The sequence below is a fragment of the Odontesthes bonariensis genome, chromosome 19 (genome assembly GCF_027942865.1).
Source record: "Odontesthes bonariensis isolate fOdoBon6 chromosome 19, fOdoBon6.hap1, whole genome shotgun sequence".
NCBI lineage: Eukaryota > Metazoa > Chordata > Actinopteri > Atheriniformes > Atherinopsidae > Odontesthes > Odontesthes bonariensis.
This window is the reverse complement of record NC_134524.1, coordinates 20856925-20874106: the sequence shown is the minus strand read 5'-3', so window position 1 is coordinate 20874106 and position 17182 is coordinate 20856925. Positions and strand designations below refer to the sequence as shown.

The 17182-nt window shown below is 40.8% G+C and overlaps 1 protein-coding gene across 1 annotated transcript; it reads right to left on the bottom strand.

Moving 5' to 3' along the window:
* Positions 1 to 3264: 3264 nt before the first annotated feature.
* Positions 3265 to 14156, bottom strand: LOC142368782 (sterile alpha motif domain-containing protein 9-like). The gene is made up of 4 exons (XM_075450960.1): positions 14128 to 14156; positions 6241 to 8907; positions 5654 to 5695; positions 3265 to 5495 (listed from the first exon to the last, which is right to left on the bottom strand). Exons 2-4 carry the CDS (start codon positions 8882 to 8884, stop codon positions 5218 to 5220), a joined length of 2964 nt encoding a protein of 987 aa, XP_075307075.1. The 5' UTR covers positions 8885 to 8907; positions 14128 to 14156; the 3' UTR covers positions 3265 to 5217.
* Between the last annotated feature and the right edge of the window lie 3026 nt (positions 14157 to 17182).

Sequence of the window (17182 nt, the reverse complement as noted above, 5' to 3'; positions counted from 1 at the left end):
CTGGAAGGGAGCCTTTCTTCTGGCACAGAAGAGACTGCAGTGTTTCTGGATCATATTCACATTAAAACTATATAATTTTATGTATAGAAATATATTTTTTAATTATGTGATTTCCTTTTGGGATAAATAAAGTATTTTCTCATTTAATTTACTTTCCATTTAATTTAATTTCAATTGGGGGAGTGAATTTTAAGGGAAAATCACAGGGAAAACACAACATTTATCTCCTTCAGCTAAAACACTGGACTATCCCTTATGGCAGAAATAATTCTGTCCCACAATTGCTTGAAGCTGCAACGTTCAAAATAAAGCTCAGCCATATTTAGTTGTAGTTTCAGTGCTGCAGACCCATATTACAGCTCAGCATATGTGGAGTTTGCATGACAGCGCAGTTGTCTTTTCCTGAAGAATTTCTCCGACCATCTTTCCTGAACCATGTCATGCTTTCCAATGAAGTCAATGTAAAGTCTTTAGGAAAAGATTATATAAGATAATTTTTTTGACTATTCAGTTGTGCCCTGTCTTCTGTCAATAAAGGAGAGAATAATGATATGAAGAAATATGAATACAACAGTTTTTAATAGTAAAATTAAACTGGAATTGACACAAGCGCATATATATATAGTGTGTCAAAGGAATGCAAAAATACCCTTCTACTTATCACTCTTATATACAATTTTACAAAAGAACCGTATTGGTCGTTAAACAAAAAAAATCATTTTTTAATAATTAATTAATGAGAAATTGAACAAATTTAATGTAATTATCACATCGTGTGCATATTTTTGCTGTAATGGACTTCAAGTAATATGCCAAAGGATGTCCATGCATTATCACTACGCCCAGCCTTTCAGGATTTGCATCCACTGACAGCATGACTTCCTCATAAATAGAAGAAGAATGGCTTGTTTGGAAGGGATGCCAGGACAAAGCCTCTTCTCTTCAAAAAGAACAGGGAAGTACGGCTTAGGTTTGCAAATCATATCGGCAAAAACATCAGCGCACACAAATCAAACTAACTGTAACGTTAGCAGTGGTGGAGGGGTGATGATTTAGGCTTGTTTTGCAGCCACAGGACCCTCGCACCTTGCATTGAGCCCACCATGAACTCCTCTGTATACCAAACTATACTCAAATGTGAGGCCATCTGTCCACCAGCTAAAGCTTGGCTGAAAATGGGTCATGCAAATGGATAATGATCCAAATCATAGCAGCAAATCTACAACAGAATCACTGTACAAATGTACCACTGCATTCTGTGACTTGCCAAACACTTAACAGTTAAGCTCAAACCTGATGTTTTTCTATTTTGTAAGTTTATGTGACTCTTTAGTGCGTCACTGAGAGTCTTTAGTTCCTGTCAGGATGCAACAAATTCTCAGCAGAAGTGTTCGTTTTTCAGAACCGGGGGAGTGAAATGTGAGAAAGAAAAGTTCTGTGAACTGGTGGTGTTTTTTGCTTGTTTTCAAAGCGATGATGCACCTGAGGAGGAACCATGGCAACCGTGGAATCACTGTGTCCTGAGGGAAGCTGAGGGAATCTGTCCTGTGAAAAACTTTATCGGCTCCAGAAAATGTGATAGGACCAATCTCAGAGCAAGTCTGAGAGGAAAAAAAAAAAAAAAAGGCATCCTAGAGAAGAGGCAGGGCTGTTTGACGTGACACGTGCTTTTGCAGACTGGGATTGGTGGTCAAAGAAAAACCACACTCACATGTGAAAGCGCTTTTGATAGATCTTAAGCTTTTAACTTTAAAATAGGAGGCCTATTTGACCCTAATCATCTACTCCAACACAGAAGCACAGACAGCTGGAAGCCGCCTGTTTTTACATTATGTTTCTTTGTGTCCCAGCTGGAATCTGTCCTGTGAACAGTTTTATCAGCTGTACGAACATGTGATTTAATGTCAATTTCCATACGCAAGTGTAAAAAGAGATGGCAGGTTTGAAGTCCGCCTAGCCACATTATTCGAGTAATGTTTCAGATGAGTTTGAACCTGACTTGACTGTAATTTGTGCGGCAGGTGAGCTGTGGGGTGGTGAGTGTTTGTTTCAGAGAGTTTTGATGATCAGAACAAGAGAAGTTTTGAAAAGTCTGAGCAGAGAAACACAGAAAAGAGTGCAGAATTTATAAGTGCCCAAACCTGACATTTTCCATGTTGTAAGTCTGTCGGTCGAGTCTTTAGTTCATGTCAGGAGGCAACAAATCATCAGAAGAAGTGTTATTATTACCACATTATTAGTTTTCCAGAACTGGGAAAAAAAAATGAGAGGAAAAAGCAGTTCTATGAGCTGGTGGTGTTTTTGTTTGTTTTTAAGCAGATGATGCACCTGAAGAGGAACCATGGCAACCATGGAATCCAGAGGTTGTGTCCATGAAGCTTCTCATAACCCTCTCAGAGAGCCCCCAACTTAGCCTGAGAATCCTGCGGCTACGTGTCTTAGCTTGAGAGTAATTGTTGAGGACTAATCTCAAAGCAATTCTGTGTGAGGAAAAGACAAAAACTCATCTTAGTGAGAGTTTTTAGTACTTTTAGAACTTGGTGTCTCCCAAAACCGTTTGTCAAGTTTACACAGAGATTGGATTAAATCTGTCACCATCACTTTGTATTGCATAGATATTCCAAACTGAAGGGGCAAATTTTTCTTGAAAAACGGACCTTCGGGGAATGTACAGCAGCTGTACCGGTAGTTTGCTAATAAACGGTGCTGGAACAAGTATGCAGGATCTTTTGCTGATTACGATATGAGCACCTTATTTTAAAAATGCATCATACAAGAGGACGCCCTGCATTTAAAAGGCAAGAGTTTTCAAAGTTTGTGATTACCTTTTTCTTTTTTAGTGTATTGTAAAAGATGATTCCAATCACAAATACAAACCATAGTGACACATCCAATATTCCTTTTTGTCATTGTATTTCTTTTTTTTCATTAAACCTCTGCCAACTGATTAATCAGCTTTTTTATTTTCTTTAAAGTATCACTAGAGAATTTGCCAATCCTCAGCTCTTTGGCTTCCCTTACATTTGTCGGATGTAACTGCATCCATGTTAACTTGTTGTCATGCTTCAAAGGCTCACAAACCCACCCCCAGGAGACCACCAAAAATGTCAAGAAACGATGCATTGTAATGTTACAGGACCTAACAAAAATAAGAGTGCATATTTCTATGATTTAGAAATATATGTGATGAGCAAACATGCTCACAAAAAGACAAAACAAGTCAAATTAAATGTTCTAGTTTATTTTGTAATAGAAACTCACACCCTCGGTACATTAATGATGTTCGAAAACTAATCATTGCTTTAATCTGATAAAAAACAAACTTTTAAAATCCATGCAAACATGTTACTCTGGCTAAAATGCTACTAAATTCAGTTTCTCAGTAGCCCAAGCTGAAAGGATGCATATTTGCCAGCTATTGTAGTAGAGTTGGACATACTTGGATCAACACAGCGATCCCTGTCCCCTGCGGGGATTTTGCAGCAAAAACAGTAGTCAAATAAAATGATCCAGCCAAGTTACAACTGTTGGTCGACTTAAATGTGCACTGAAACTGACACATCTGCCCCTTCCTACACTAATCCAGTTCATCCTAAATGAGTTGTAGACCACTAAGTGTCTTCCACAAGAAAATAGGTAGAAAAAAACTTCCATCCATCCATCCATCCATCCATCATCTTCCGCTAGTCCGGGAATTGGGTCGCGGGGGCAGCAGCTTGAGCAGAGAAACCCAGACGTCCCTGTCCCCGGCCACTTCCTCCAGCTCTTCTGGGGGGATTGTTTTGATTTGAAGAAAAAAACTTCAAATCATAAAAAATAAAGATGGAAACAAAAATCTGTTGATTTTTAATGTCATATCGTCAGTAAACCAAAATTGAGCTAAACATTATAAAGGTACACAATAAAATCATCAAAGAACAGTTGGTCCCATAAAATATTTTCACAATCTTGACCTTCCTCATCTCCAAAATGGCTTTTAAATGATGCCAGCAGAGAATATGTAAGTAAGTAAGTAAGTAAGTAAGCAATCTTTATTTGTACAGCGCTTTTCACAGACCAGGGTCACAAAGCGCTTTACAGGTACAATAGAAACACACAGTTAAGAAGTACATAAAAGTATAAGTTTAAAAGGCCAAGGCAACTCAGTGACAATCATAGGAGCCCTAAGACAATTAAGAAAAAACCTGAACAAATAAATAGGTCTTAAGTTGCCTTTTGAAGGCGTCAACAGACTCCATCGAGCGCAGAGAGAGCGGAAGATCGTTCCAAAGCCTGGGATTAACAGCCTGGAAGGATCGGTCTCCTCTGGTCCGGAAACAAGTGCGTGGCAGAAAAATGTCAGAAAATGTCAAAATGTATTTATTGCCCAGCGTTTCCTCTTCGACTGCCATTAAAAATGACCAATTATACTAATGTAACTGTTTTTAGTATTTGCATTTGTTCTTTCCTTTGTGGAAAATTGAGCAGTTTTTTTTTTAAGAGCTCATTTTGTGTCTATTTAAAGGTTCAGAACTTTACTTTGGGGCCCACATGAAGAGCCCTGGCCCCTGCGATGGACTCGCGATTTACTGGGATAGGCTCCAGCCCCGCCCCTCGACCATGAGTTGGATTAAGCGGTATAGAAAATGGATGGCTGGATGGTCTATTTGAACAGTTTACATGCATTCATTTTCAACATAAACCACATTTTTCTCATTCTGTGCAGTACGTCACTGCAGCTCCTCTTGTCACGTTTAGGAAATATACAAAAATACGAAAACAATAAGCATATTATTACCCCTCTAATTGCCATCCTCCATCCTTTAAAAGTAAATCATTAGACATGTGGAATGTATATGATTTAGTTTTTTTTTTTAAATTGTTGTAGAAAGAAAATCTCGAGGATTGATATCATGATGAGTGCAGTGGTTTTACCCTTATGTACAGTACAAATGCACTCACACTTTGTTTCCCGGGAAGCTTTACAAAATATCCAGCTGGCCTCACCAGAGTCCTTAAAGGTAGGGTAGGAGATCCTGGATTTTGAGTCCAGCGAATCATTGTGAACTGTTCACAATGATTGGATACTGTTTTTCCTAGATTGTACGTTCTAGAGGCCACTAAAACATTTCATATTTGTTTCAAAACTTTTAATTAATTGGTTGCAATGGGGGTGTGAAGAGTATTTCAAGCAATATGTAAAAAAAGATCCCCTACCCCACCTTTAAGTCAGCTTTTTCACTGAGATCCGTGGAGCTCGGCCATTAGAGGCCTCAAACACTTGATGCTTCTAAGGATATCAAGAAGGGCATCTTGGGCTCGTCTGCCTGCTGCTTTCATCAACCTTAGAATGTTTTCCATTTGCTCTTGTGTGGTTGCTTTATTTCTCAAATCATCACAGACGTCTTGTGGGATCCACTCTTTGTGCAACAGCTTGTCCAGAATTTCATTTGTATGGTGCACTCTCGCAATCAGGGCTTCCCGTTGGCAATCCAAAAAATGTTCCCCTAAAATAGCTGAATATGAAAACAAAGACAAGAGTATAATAAAAACTATTGTATAGTAAATGGTTGCAATGGTGAGTTGCCAAGGCCTGGTACACACTCAAATGATAATATACCGTAATACTACATTATAATGGCAAAATAGTGGTGAATAAAAACAAAACCTTTACCTTGTTTGGGGGAATTGCTCTCAGTTTGGCTCTCGTCTGAAACTGAATGAAGTGCAAAAAGATCATTTCAATGATGAAAACACTTTGGTTGCTACTCAAAAACCTCAGATTTACAAATCAGAAGAGCGGAGAGCATTTCAGTAACGTGTGTGTAAGGTTCTTCATAAATTTTGTGAGAGCTTTTGGCTTCATAGGCGTGTATGCATAATGTCCCCAACGGTCCCATATACAATTTTCTCTGGCTTTTCTCTAATATGGGGGAGGGTTTGTATCCATCAGCATGATTATTATTTAGCAATTATTTATTATAGAATTATTATATTAAAAATATAATTGATTATTATTATCAGTAGTAGTAGTAAAACATTTTGTTTGTGGGTTTCTTTCAGAACAAAGACAGAACAAGCAAAAACAGGAAACGGGGGGCAGGGCAACAGAAAGCCAGCTCTTGGCTGGCAGTTTCCCATTTTGGTATTCATAAAGAATCCAATTCAATACAGACAAAGATTATCATTGCTTAACATCAGGAAAAGAAATGGCAATAGTGTTTGTTCTACTTCTGTCACTGCCAAAACGTAACGTCTTACCTTTTCTCTCAGTCTTTGTCTGGATACCAAAGGCCACTGGACCTTTGATGGTGAATCCGAGGTAAAAAGAAACTTGGCGTCGTCTCCAAAGGTTTCTTTGCAAATTGGCTTCCACTTGGATCTCTTTGCCACCAACGGTTGCGTACACCTTGTAGTTCTGTACCGCCCCTTCAACTTTGAGAAGTCGTGCTTGGACCCGGGAATCTTTGAAGATGATCTCGTGCCTCCAGTTATGACTCCAGTCTGGGTTAGTTTCCTGACCATCGTCAAACAACCGCTCGAGAATTTTTCTGTGAACAATTCTGCTCAGATCTTGTCCCTTTCCAAGAAAAAGCAAGGGGCGAAGATACCTCGATCTGAGGTGCTTCTTGTATGCATGTTCATAAGAACAGCGCATCTTCCGAATTGACTCATTGAGGTCAAAGAGGCATTTGTCTTTACTCTCTGACGGCCAGTGCAAGAGGAGTGCTAGCATGTGCTGCTCGGGCTCAACTGTTTCACTCAGGGGTATTTTCTGTCGAAATGATGTTAAGGGCTCTTGTTTAAGTGTAAAGGTGGCTCCTGTATTCCATAACATGATACAAGCAAGGATGTAGTTGACATCAGCTGTTTCTGGATCTTTGCTTGAGCAAAGTTCCTCCCACCATGTAGTTATTTCTTTAAGCTCTGATTCAGGATACTCTCGGTCAAGACATGCAAGTATTCCTACAGAGGTGTCAGCCCGCTTCTGTTTAAGCTTCTGCAGAAGCTGAGCAACCTTTTGATCGTTGTGTTTCGGTGGTGAGTTTCCAACATACATCTTGTGGCATTCTGAGGCGTCTTCAGAAATGTATGTGGGATCATCCTTCTCCACGCTGGGCTTTGAGTATGTAAGAAATCTGTCAAAGAAATCACATTTTCTCTCAACTTCTGCTCTTAAGCTGTAGGTTTCTCTGTCTCTGAGTGTTGTCTCCAAGGACGGAATCTTTGCGTCATGATTTTTGTAAAAAAATTTGCAGACCTGCAGGAAACCAAACAGCCCTCTGCAATTAAAATACTTTGAGACTTTAGTCGTGCCGTCACCTTTTATGTACATCTCTTGTTCATCCTCAGCAAGTTTTTCTTCATGCCTAAAAGCTTCAATGGCCTTTTGGGCCAGTTGAATCCCTTCAGCTGAATCCACTGTGTTGTTCAGTTGGTTCTTATAGACTTGGCCCAGTGTATCAGCAATAAATGAATTTTTGGGATCTCTTTTCTTTGCTTCCTTTGCCCAAATTTCGGCCTGGTCGTACTTTTTTAGTTCAATGTAACAAAATCGAGCAAGAGCTTGTGGAAAAAATGGATCTCGAGTACATTTCTCTGATGCCACTTTTAAAACAGACGCACTTTGGTCCTTGCCCTCCTTCACCTGAATATCTAGAATGAGTTTTGAAAACTTTTTTTTTTCCTCTGTCTTGTCTGAACTATTGATTGAATTACCATCTGTTTTCATTTCTCTTTTGGTTAGCATGTCATTGACAAAACCAAGAACACATTGAGGGAACTCATCAATTTCCGGATAACTGGAAAAACGGTCCAGGAGGATTCTTGCTGTGTCACTTCTGGCCACTGATGCTTTAGCCATTAGTTCAGTACAATGCATCGCTATCATCGGGTGAGCCATGCGGACCTTTCTTTCAGATCTTGTATCCTGCTGAAAGGTGACGATGAGGTGACCAAAGGGTTGCATTGGTTTTTCAACTGACCGGTTTCTATATGTGAAGAACTCCAGGCACTGACACTCCAGCAGGTATGAACCTGGTACATACGCATTCAGCAGGGAAAGGATGGCAGCCAGCTGGTACTCCGGTCTCTCTTCTCCTCTGACTGGGCTGAACACGGTGCATGCTTGCTTGATGTAATCTTCAGGGAAATTACTTTTCATTATGTTAAAGCCATGGAATTGAGCAGTTTTATCCCCATACCTTTTGTCGAGCTCTTTTGTTTTCTCACTGAATTTTAGCTTTTCTGCATCCGACAGCTCTCTATGCAGGACGACATGGCCACTCTGTGGGGGGGCATCCTTTCTCACACAGTTGAGTATAATTACCACAGGCATACGGTTACCTACGTTCTGTTCAGCAAGGGTCTTCAGAATGCTGTCTTGGAGTTTGTCTGATATATCCTCATCATTCAGTAACAGCAACACAGTGTTCTGGTTGTCTCGAGTGCCTGCTGTGAAAAGGTGAACCACCTCTTTTGCAACTTTTGTGACGTCTGAGCTGGAGCCCGTCAAAACTGCACAGCGGAAGGTTTTCCTCAAGTCCCACAACACCTGCATGGCCATTGTAGTTCCCCCACATCCTGGCTGGTGGAAAAGTTTAACAGTTGATGTTGCAGGGAGTTTTCTTTTTTGCTCAATTTCTTCCTTAAGAGTTTCATATCCATCTCGTGTGATAAAACCATCTCCATTGCCTTCTGATGCTGCTTGCTCACAAATGTAAAAGTTTAACCAGATGGGTGGAGCCCCTCTGTAAAAGTTTTCTTCGGTGACTTCTGAATCAAAAACCTCATCTTCACACTGATTTGCGTGGAGAACATCCAACAGAGAGAGGGAATCTCTGATTTCCCTCCCCACGTATATTTTCCAATCACAAGCAGTGGACAGAGCTTGTCCTCTTTCCATCTTGGACCTTCAGTTTTCTGCACCTTAATCAATGTTGAAAATCAAAACAGATGCTGGTTAGCTTGAAATGTTCTATTGGACTAAAAACACAGTTGAAGACAGATGTTAAATTTGAATTGTATTTGATCAGAATATTGCTTCATTGAAGAAAACATGCCACACAAATACACCCTCTTGTAAAAGTAATATAATTATCACTCTTGGAAGATTGGAAGATTGCTACCTTTCATGTGGGTGATCAGGGTTTGAAACTTGACCCCTGACGCATGAAAGGTATTATCTCCAGTAGGGAGATAGGCAAGACCCATTTATGCTACCTGCCTACCTGGCATATGAGTGTAAATTGTTTTGGATAAAAGCGCCAAAATGCATCAACAACTTCATCAAGTTCACAGTGGAGGATGCAAAAGACTCATTTGCAGATTTAGACTTGAGCTGGTATTTATTTTAGATAATAAATTACAAGGTGATTCCATAACCTTTTCCTCAACTTGATCTGGAAAGAAAAAAATTGCCCAAAAATGACAGAAATTGTATTTTTTTTTATATTTATATATATATATTTTCTTTTTCATGTTTTTTTTTTAACAAAACATGGGCAGATTCAGCATAGTGAACAAAAAGTAGGTATGGGTACAATATGATGTGGCTAAGGAATACAGATGCTAGCCATGCAGTGTCCTTATATAGACACAAAGGAAACAACAAAAAAGGAGAAACAAACAAAAGGTATATGTACACATATCTCTGTGCAACTAATCTCACGGATGCACATGTTCACTTGCACCCATATGTCTAAATAATCATACACTTTCATGCACAGCTGTACACATACATACATGAACCCTCATAGGAAGGAGACATTAGAACATGAGAGAACAATGGGGTTGCGAGCAGCCGCGGCCGCTGTATTTGGGCAAGATGGGCAGAGCCCCGCCTGCCACACCTGCCACACCCTCAACCTTTCCGAAATTATAGATAAAATATTTATTTCAACTTCAATCACAGTGGGAATCGTATTACACCATATTGTGGTTTGTGACGGACTTTGCGAGTGGAATCTGTTTTTATTTTCGCTGAAATATAGCCTACCTCCAGTGTGGCTGCTTAACGTTAGATCTATGGCCACTGGCCAGGGCAGATGCCTGGCTGCCCCTTCTTAGAACTCTCGAGCACATTCTACCAATCAGAATCACTGTAGGCCCCTACGTAGCATAATATCATGTAACATTTAGCACGCCTGTGTTATAATTGGCTTTCTTCTTAGACATTAGGAATGAAATAAGTCTCAGTACTTTTCCATATGACCTTAAGTGATGCAGGAGTAGACAGACAAAACAATCAGGAAAGTCTGGGAAACCAAGGGCAGATTGATACACACACATTATTTGAATTCCTCAGAGACATTATTTGAGTTAGACAATTCATATCCAATCACATTTGATCAACAAGGGATCCACCTCGGGAAACTAGGAGACATATATACGAGGTGTAACCGGGGATACGGGGCTCTGTCTGAAGGATTCCTGCGAGAGTTCTGTCAGACTGAGACCAGCGCTGAAATGCTCCACTTGTTGCCATACCAATAAAGACTTCATTTTCACTTGAATTTACTCCGGTCCGTTCTTGAGCCTCCTACTAAAAGAACCCGATCTAACACCTGTATAGCCTGATAAACCAGCCTAAATGGATTGGATGTCTAATTTAGTCTGGCTCCGATGAATGGATACAACGGAACATTGTTGATGAGCACAACCCGTTGTCTTTCAAACCGTGTCTGTGCCTATAGGCCAACGCTCTGACCAATCAGCGCAACTGATTGTGACGTAGTAAGCGCGACAGAAAGCTTTGGTGGGAGGGGACTGTATGTAAACAAGTGAAGCAACTTCAGCATGGCTGACTTTTGTTGTCACTTGTGCCAAAAAGACATGCGAGTTGCCGGTGTACTACAACACTTTACAAAACTGTTCCAAAGTGCAACTAAAGCTTTGTCGGTTTCGGAAAGGTTGCAGAAAATTGGAGTGAACGTCTCGAATACACCGAGGAAGCCCAATCGAGTCTGCCGAGCGTGTACAACGGTGTTAAACAGACTTGAAAGAGATCTTCCTATTTATTGGAGGTGGATTGCAAACGAGGTCGAAGAAGGTGAACCTCGTCCACCACAACTCCGACGACGTTGTCTTGGAAGACTTTGGTCCCCAACATGTCGCGCCACTTGTTCTGCAAAAGCCATGCCTCCGGACTGCCGAACAACAACTGGCAATGACCCCTTCTGATGTTGGCTGGGTTATCGACGCCCAGTTGCATGGCAGTGAGTCCAAAATTGCTCGCCTCCTTCACCTGGTCTTCCATTAGGGCTAACAATGGCGAGACGACAACTACCATCGGGCTTTCACAGAGCCCCATCCTTTTGGCTACCAGTGGAGCTAACTGGTAAATAAGACTTTTGCCATAGCCTGTCGGTAATACGGCAAAAACGTCCTTCTTAAAAATGAATGAACGTAGAGCCTCCTCTTGCTCACGTTTTAAAGAAAACCCCAAGTCTAATTGTTCCAAAACTGATGCCAAGGCTGAATCAAACGAGCGCTGTTCCATTGCCGCCGCCATCTTTCTTGTTGTGCTTTCGTTTCCACTGCCCAACGTCGCACTGCTCTGTCGTCACTCCCTCAAAACCCCGCCCCAGAACCCTCTGCCCCGCCCGCGTTGATTCAAAACACATCTCTGCGTTGTGATTGGTTTAGTTGCCATCTGCCAGATTCAGGGCAGTATTTTCAAAATGAAAAGTGGTTCAAAGCCAGACCCAACCGCAGGCAAAACATTTTGCCGTCCAGCAGTTGGCGCTGGTTTTCCAGGCTAACGCCTGTATAGATGCTATTGGGGCAGGTGTATGATCTGCCCTGGACATGGAAAGGACTCAAAGGGTTTAAGAAATATATTACTCCGCCCATCTAGCCAGTGGGAACTTCCATTGCCGCCAAATTCCCCTACAAACTTGTTGGATAAAATGGATAACTATGTCGGATTTGATGAAGGATATTGGCTGTTTAATCCGGATTCACATTTGTGGTAGGTAAAGATTTTACTTTATAGTTGCTATCTTACAAAGTTTAAGTGATTGTGAATGAAGTCTTTGCAAAATGGGAGACTGGGAGTGATTTAATGAAATATCTTAGCTTGATGAGCAAAGCAATGTTGAGACAGTAAACAATGTGTTGACAGCTTCGTACATGTACCATAGGTTACTTGTCTGCTAGCTTAGGTTTCCCCAAGACAAGCTAAAAACGTTGTAAGGATCTCCTCCAAGAATCTTTGCTACACACTGTCCCGCCTTCTGCTATATTATTCTGCACAACCTCAGGAGCGAGTCAGTCTGATAGTAGGCTACAGTGAGTGAAAGCAGTAATCCACCGGTGAAGTTTTAACCATGGCTGCTAGCATGGAAGCTGTACTCAATAGTGTTGAGTTTCTCTTGGAGAACTCATTTGAAAGACTAGATTTGGGAACAAAATTGGCTATTAAAAACCTCGGCCCCCATAAACCTGATATTAATATAGTTCAGCAAACAATGGATAAGGGTAGGTCTTTCAATCGGACGTTTTCCCGTGCGTGGTATGACAAAAAGCCCTGGCTCTCTGGTTGTTCCAATAGGAATAAAATGTTCTGTTTCCCATGCTTGCTCTTCCAATCGCCTGGCACGGGGGGACAAGGGGATATGTGGAGCACTGTCGGTGTGTATGACATGAAGCATTTTTCGGAAAAGGCAAAAAAACACCATTTGCGACAAGTTTCCCTCTAATTGAAACATAGGCAGTATTAATTCCTTTCACAAACTTTCTCTTCGCTCATTTTCATGGGGCTTTTGTGTTTGTTGTATGGCAGACTTTTATGCGAGTGCGCACATCCCCCCCCCCCCCCCCTGCGTATGGTTGCACAGACTATTGGCCTATTGCGTATGCTCCATAAAAGCTTGCATTTTGATAACGCAGATCATCTGCCCCGCCTATTTTCCAGACCACGAGCCGCTACTGGTTGCGAGTAGGTCGTGTGTCACATACATTAAGGCAATATAGTTGCAATATTGTTTTTCTTAAAACCAAAATATATAAAGCTTTAAGGTTGGTAATCACCTCTTCTTGGAAAATAAGTACTCCATTTTTCCCAGAGGGCATCACCTTTGTCCCTTTGTAATCTAAGACTAAACTAAATGGAACTAGTAGTTCCATTGTTTGGATGTTTTTAATTATGGCTTCCCACTGATTATCCGTGGGAGGTTCTGTGTTGAGCCATCTTCTTGTTATGGTTTTTTTGCTGGCAGCAAGGTGACAGAAATTGTATTCATCTATTCCTTTACCTTTGTTATAACAACTCCAGAATCTGAAAAAAGATCCTCCACGCAGGGGGATCCCATAACTTTTTGCCAGGGTTTGTACCTTTTGAGGTTGCTGGTGGACTGCTTTACCAACTGCCTGTACTGTAATGAGGGTGTCAAGATGCAAACATAGAGCATTTCTTTCACAGCTCATTACAGATTTTTCTCGCCTCATGTAGAAATCTCTAAAATCCAGCAAACATGTCATGTCATGTAATCTGGGAAATATGCAGTTTTTACAGCCAACAGCAACTTCCAAGGCAGTCGGGTGCCATTGTAAACCGACACAATACCGCTGGATTAAGGACCAGAGGAGAATACTTCCTGGAATTAGACATTGGTGATCTCATTAGGTATCTGACCCACGTACTTTACCCTGGTTTGACGAGGGGCATTCGACTTGATTCAGCGTTGTACTGTTAATAATAACAATAATAATAATGCATTTTATTTGACAGCGCCTTTCAAAACACCCAAGGACACTTTACAACATTAAAAACACAAATACAACATTGGGAAAAAGAATAAAATAAAAACATAAAACCACAAATAAAAATGGTCTTGGAGCAATGCGTGCTTGTTAGAAATCTCACTGGTGGAAGAAAATGTCACCATGTCACATGGCTTTATGAGCTCAAAGTTTAATGCAGTCAGAACAGGTCAGGTGCTGCAGCTGCTCTCCTTCAGATGAACCCACTGGAAGCCACCTCAACGTTGACACAAGCCTTACTTGGTAATCTGAAGGCTTTACTAACACCGTGTTATTCCTCATATCAGTCATCTCAACTTGCAGAGGATCACATTAGGGACAGATTTACAGGCCAACTTCTCTATCATGACACCTCTACGTGTGCTCCTTTAAGAATTTTCTTACCTTGTAAGATGTGATGAAGTCGTCTCTTGAAGAATCATGAACGTGCTGCAAAGTGTGTTTTTAGTATTTGTGACTGGTGTGTAAAGGAAGCTCTAATTTATAAGTTCTGTGCCTCACCCAGGCCAAGTGGGCGGGATTTACCTCAGAAAGCTACAACTGTAGGTTTCGATTGTTGATCAAAATAGTTGTACTTGTTTAGCAACTTGTTGGTATTGTAAGATTATATCCTGGCAGCCACGCCTTTTTTACTGGAAATGCTGCATATTTGAGGTGGTTAGGGCATTCATATCCTATGAATTTATGAATTTGTATCTAATTGCTTGGAAAAAAAGATATATTTCTGACCCAGCAGAAAACGCGTGATAGGTATGTTAGATTTCCAGTGTGCAACAATCCATGGTTAGAAAGTGTTGGATGAATGGACCCATGAACGTGCAACGAGCACCTTGCTGTGCACATTGTGGGTAGGACCTTTTTTGGACTTTTTTCAGTAATTCCAAAAAACAGGCTGTGACTTTTAAAAATAATAGAACAACAGATAATAGAATTACAATTTGACTTAGTTCTGATTCCACAATTGATGTAAAATTGATATGTTTCTCTCCTTAAGTGGCTTCCCATAACTGAATAACTTGTAACTGTAGAGCTGGCTGCCATGATAAACCTAAATAAACTTAGGAAAACAGAGCTGTTTGCATCAAAGAGTCTTATTTTTACTGACATTAAAGCAATTGGTTGAGCCTCACGGTTTTCTTTGTGTGATGGGAGACTGCTTTGGTTGGTATGGATTGTCTGTCATCCATGTTAAGAGGTTGAATAAGGGCATCTGGACTTCTTTTCCTTTGTTCATCCAAAGGCTTCTTCAGTTCTAACTAGTTAGTGGGGGGTTTGGGTTTTATAAGCAGTGGAAATAAGTTTCACACATGTAGGGTCACGTGTGTCATTGGCTGATCCGACCTTTGTGTGTGTCATTTAAGTGACTGTTACCGAGAAGGCGGCGTCAGATATGACCTACCGAACACCTCCAATGCAATGTTGACTTTCCTTCCAGATACATTCACAACCATTCAGACGTTGGATCTGGTCATCAGAACACGTTTGGTCAGGCAGGCCAACGACTCACCGGTGACAAAGAGGCAAATGAACTAAAAACTAAATGTAAACATCAAACCTGCTCACTATCACAGTAAATGACTCTGCAAGCTCCTTTGCATGAGATGTGAGGACAGTGAACTCACCGTCTCCACCAGGGTCAGCAGGCCTGACAGGCGCGTCATAAATAGCACAATGAGCATGAACAAAGGCAAGGCAAGGCAAGTTTATTTGTATAGCACAATTCAACAACAAGGTGATTCAAAGTGCTTTACAGATACATTAAAACAGTAGAAATAAAAAGCATGATTTAAATTTTAAACAAAAAAGAAATAAATAAGAACAATAGATAAAATCAGTAGTTAAAATGTGATTAAGTTTTGAAACTCAAGCTTCAGATTTGGAGCTTTATTCAAATGCAGCTGAAAATAGGTGTGTCTTCAACCTGGACTTAAATACACTGAGTGTTTCAGCTGATCAAAGTCTTCTCTGCTGGCTGTGAGAGCTGACACTCATGGATTGGTCCTCACACTGTAGGTAACTAACAGGGGGAGATTGCCCCACTAGAACAGAAAAGATAACTGGATTAAGTGGATCATTTGAATATTCATGAAGCTGAACCCCACGCTGCCGACTGATGTGTGAATGTGTGTAGCCTGTATGGCCTGTGTGAGTGAATAGGTAAATGTGGCACGTGGTGCGAAAGTGCTCTGAACGGTCAGCTACACTGGAAAAGTGCTTCCATGTATTTATCATCTCCAATTGGAGTGTAGTAAATTCTGAGAGAGGTCGTCTTCAAAAACCGGTGTAAAAAATGAGTGATGAAGAAAGCTGCTGAAACGGACGTAGTCGAACAAAAGAAATCTTTATTTCTGTCATCAGGTCCGTCTCAGTTACAGAAAATGCATCCTCTGGGAGAGTCAGTGGTCAAATCGAAAAACTCTCTGCCTGGGGAGAGAAAGTCCCTTACTTTTAAAGAAGATTCAAGGCCACTGGTCCAGGCGTAAAGCCAAAAGATATGGTCTGACTGTAAGGTCCCATATCAAATCTACCTTATTTGGGTAAAACTATTTAAGAGTTTGTTTTTCAGTGTATCTCAGTGTCTTGCACGGAGACGCGCGGAGGCGTCTTGAAATTAACCAGCTGTGGACTCATTAAACTCCGGTTCGTCCATTTTGTCTGTGGACTCAATGAACTCAGTTCAGATTTCCTCATGTGCCTTTAGGCCCCATTTTGCCTGTGGGTCCATACACCTCAGGAGCAAGATGGGTTTGAATGAAAAGGAATCTAGAATAATAACTGCTCACAGGATATTTTAATCATGAATTGCATAAAACTAAAGACACACTGGAGCCATGAATGCTTTCAGTATAACTGACAAACTTGTTGGCAATAATCCCCCTTTAAGGTGGTTTTCCAGCTGCCAGTGAAGCTGCTCTATTGGTACAATCTGGATCCCTCCAGCATAAATGTGATTGGAATCATCCAATTCCTGTTTGCCAGTCTGCAGCTGTGTGGATGGGAGCACATGGAGCAAACATTTGGGTAACTGCAATTTGAATGTATAATGACATCAAACTGTCTTTGGATGGAAACAGCTTCAAAGCTAACCGAACAAGCTGAGGTTCATTAGCTTAGTTAGAAATGGGGTTGAATAGATACAAGAAATAAGAAAATAAAGTTTTGTAGAAGCAATAAAATATCAAGTTAAGACAGAGTAAATGAAACAGTTGGTTTGAAACAGTTTAAATCAATAAAAAATTCAACAGAAAGTGTGGTTGAAGCAAAAAGTGTCAATGTGATTTTTAAAGGCCGGCGTCCACGGAGTGTAGGCCGGGGAACACTGGGCCTCACTGAAGCAGCAGTGGTACGAACAGATGTGTTCTTAAGTCGTGCGGACGAGTGATTTAGGAGAAGTTGTGCAATGACCAATTTTTTCATATTTTGAGTTTTGTTTGAGGTA

Excerpts from the sequence above, each read along its gene's own strand:
- LOC142368782 (XM_075450960.1), bottom strand. The coding sequence starts at position 8,884 with ATGGAAAGAGGACAAGCTCTGTCCACTGCTTGTGATTGGAAAATATAC. Across the intron at positions 5,696-6,240 it reads GACAAAGACTGAGAGAAAAG|TTTCAGACGAGAGCCAAACT; the intron begins GTAAGACGTTAC and ends CACTTCATTCAG. Across the intron at positions 5,496-5,653 it reads GAGCAATTCCCCCAAACAAG|CTATTTTAGGGGAACATTTT; the intron begins GTAAAGGTTTTG and ends TTTCATATTCAG.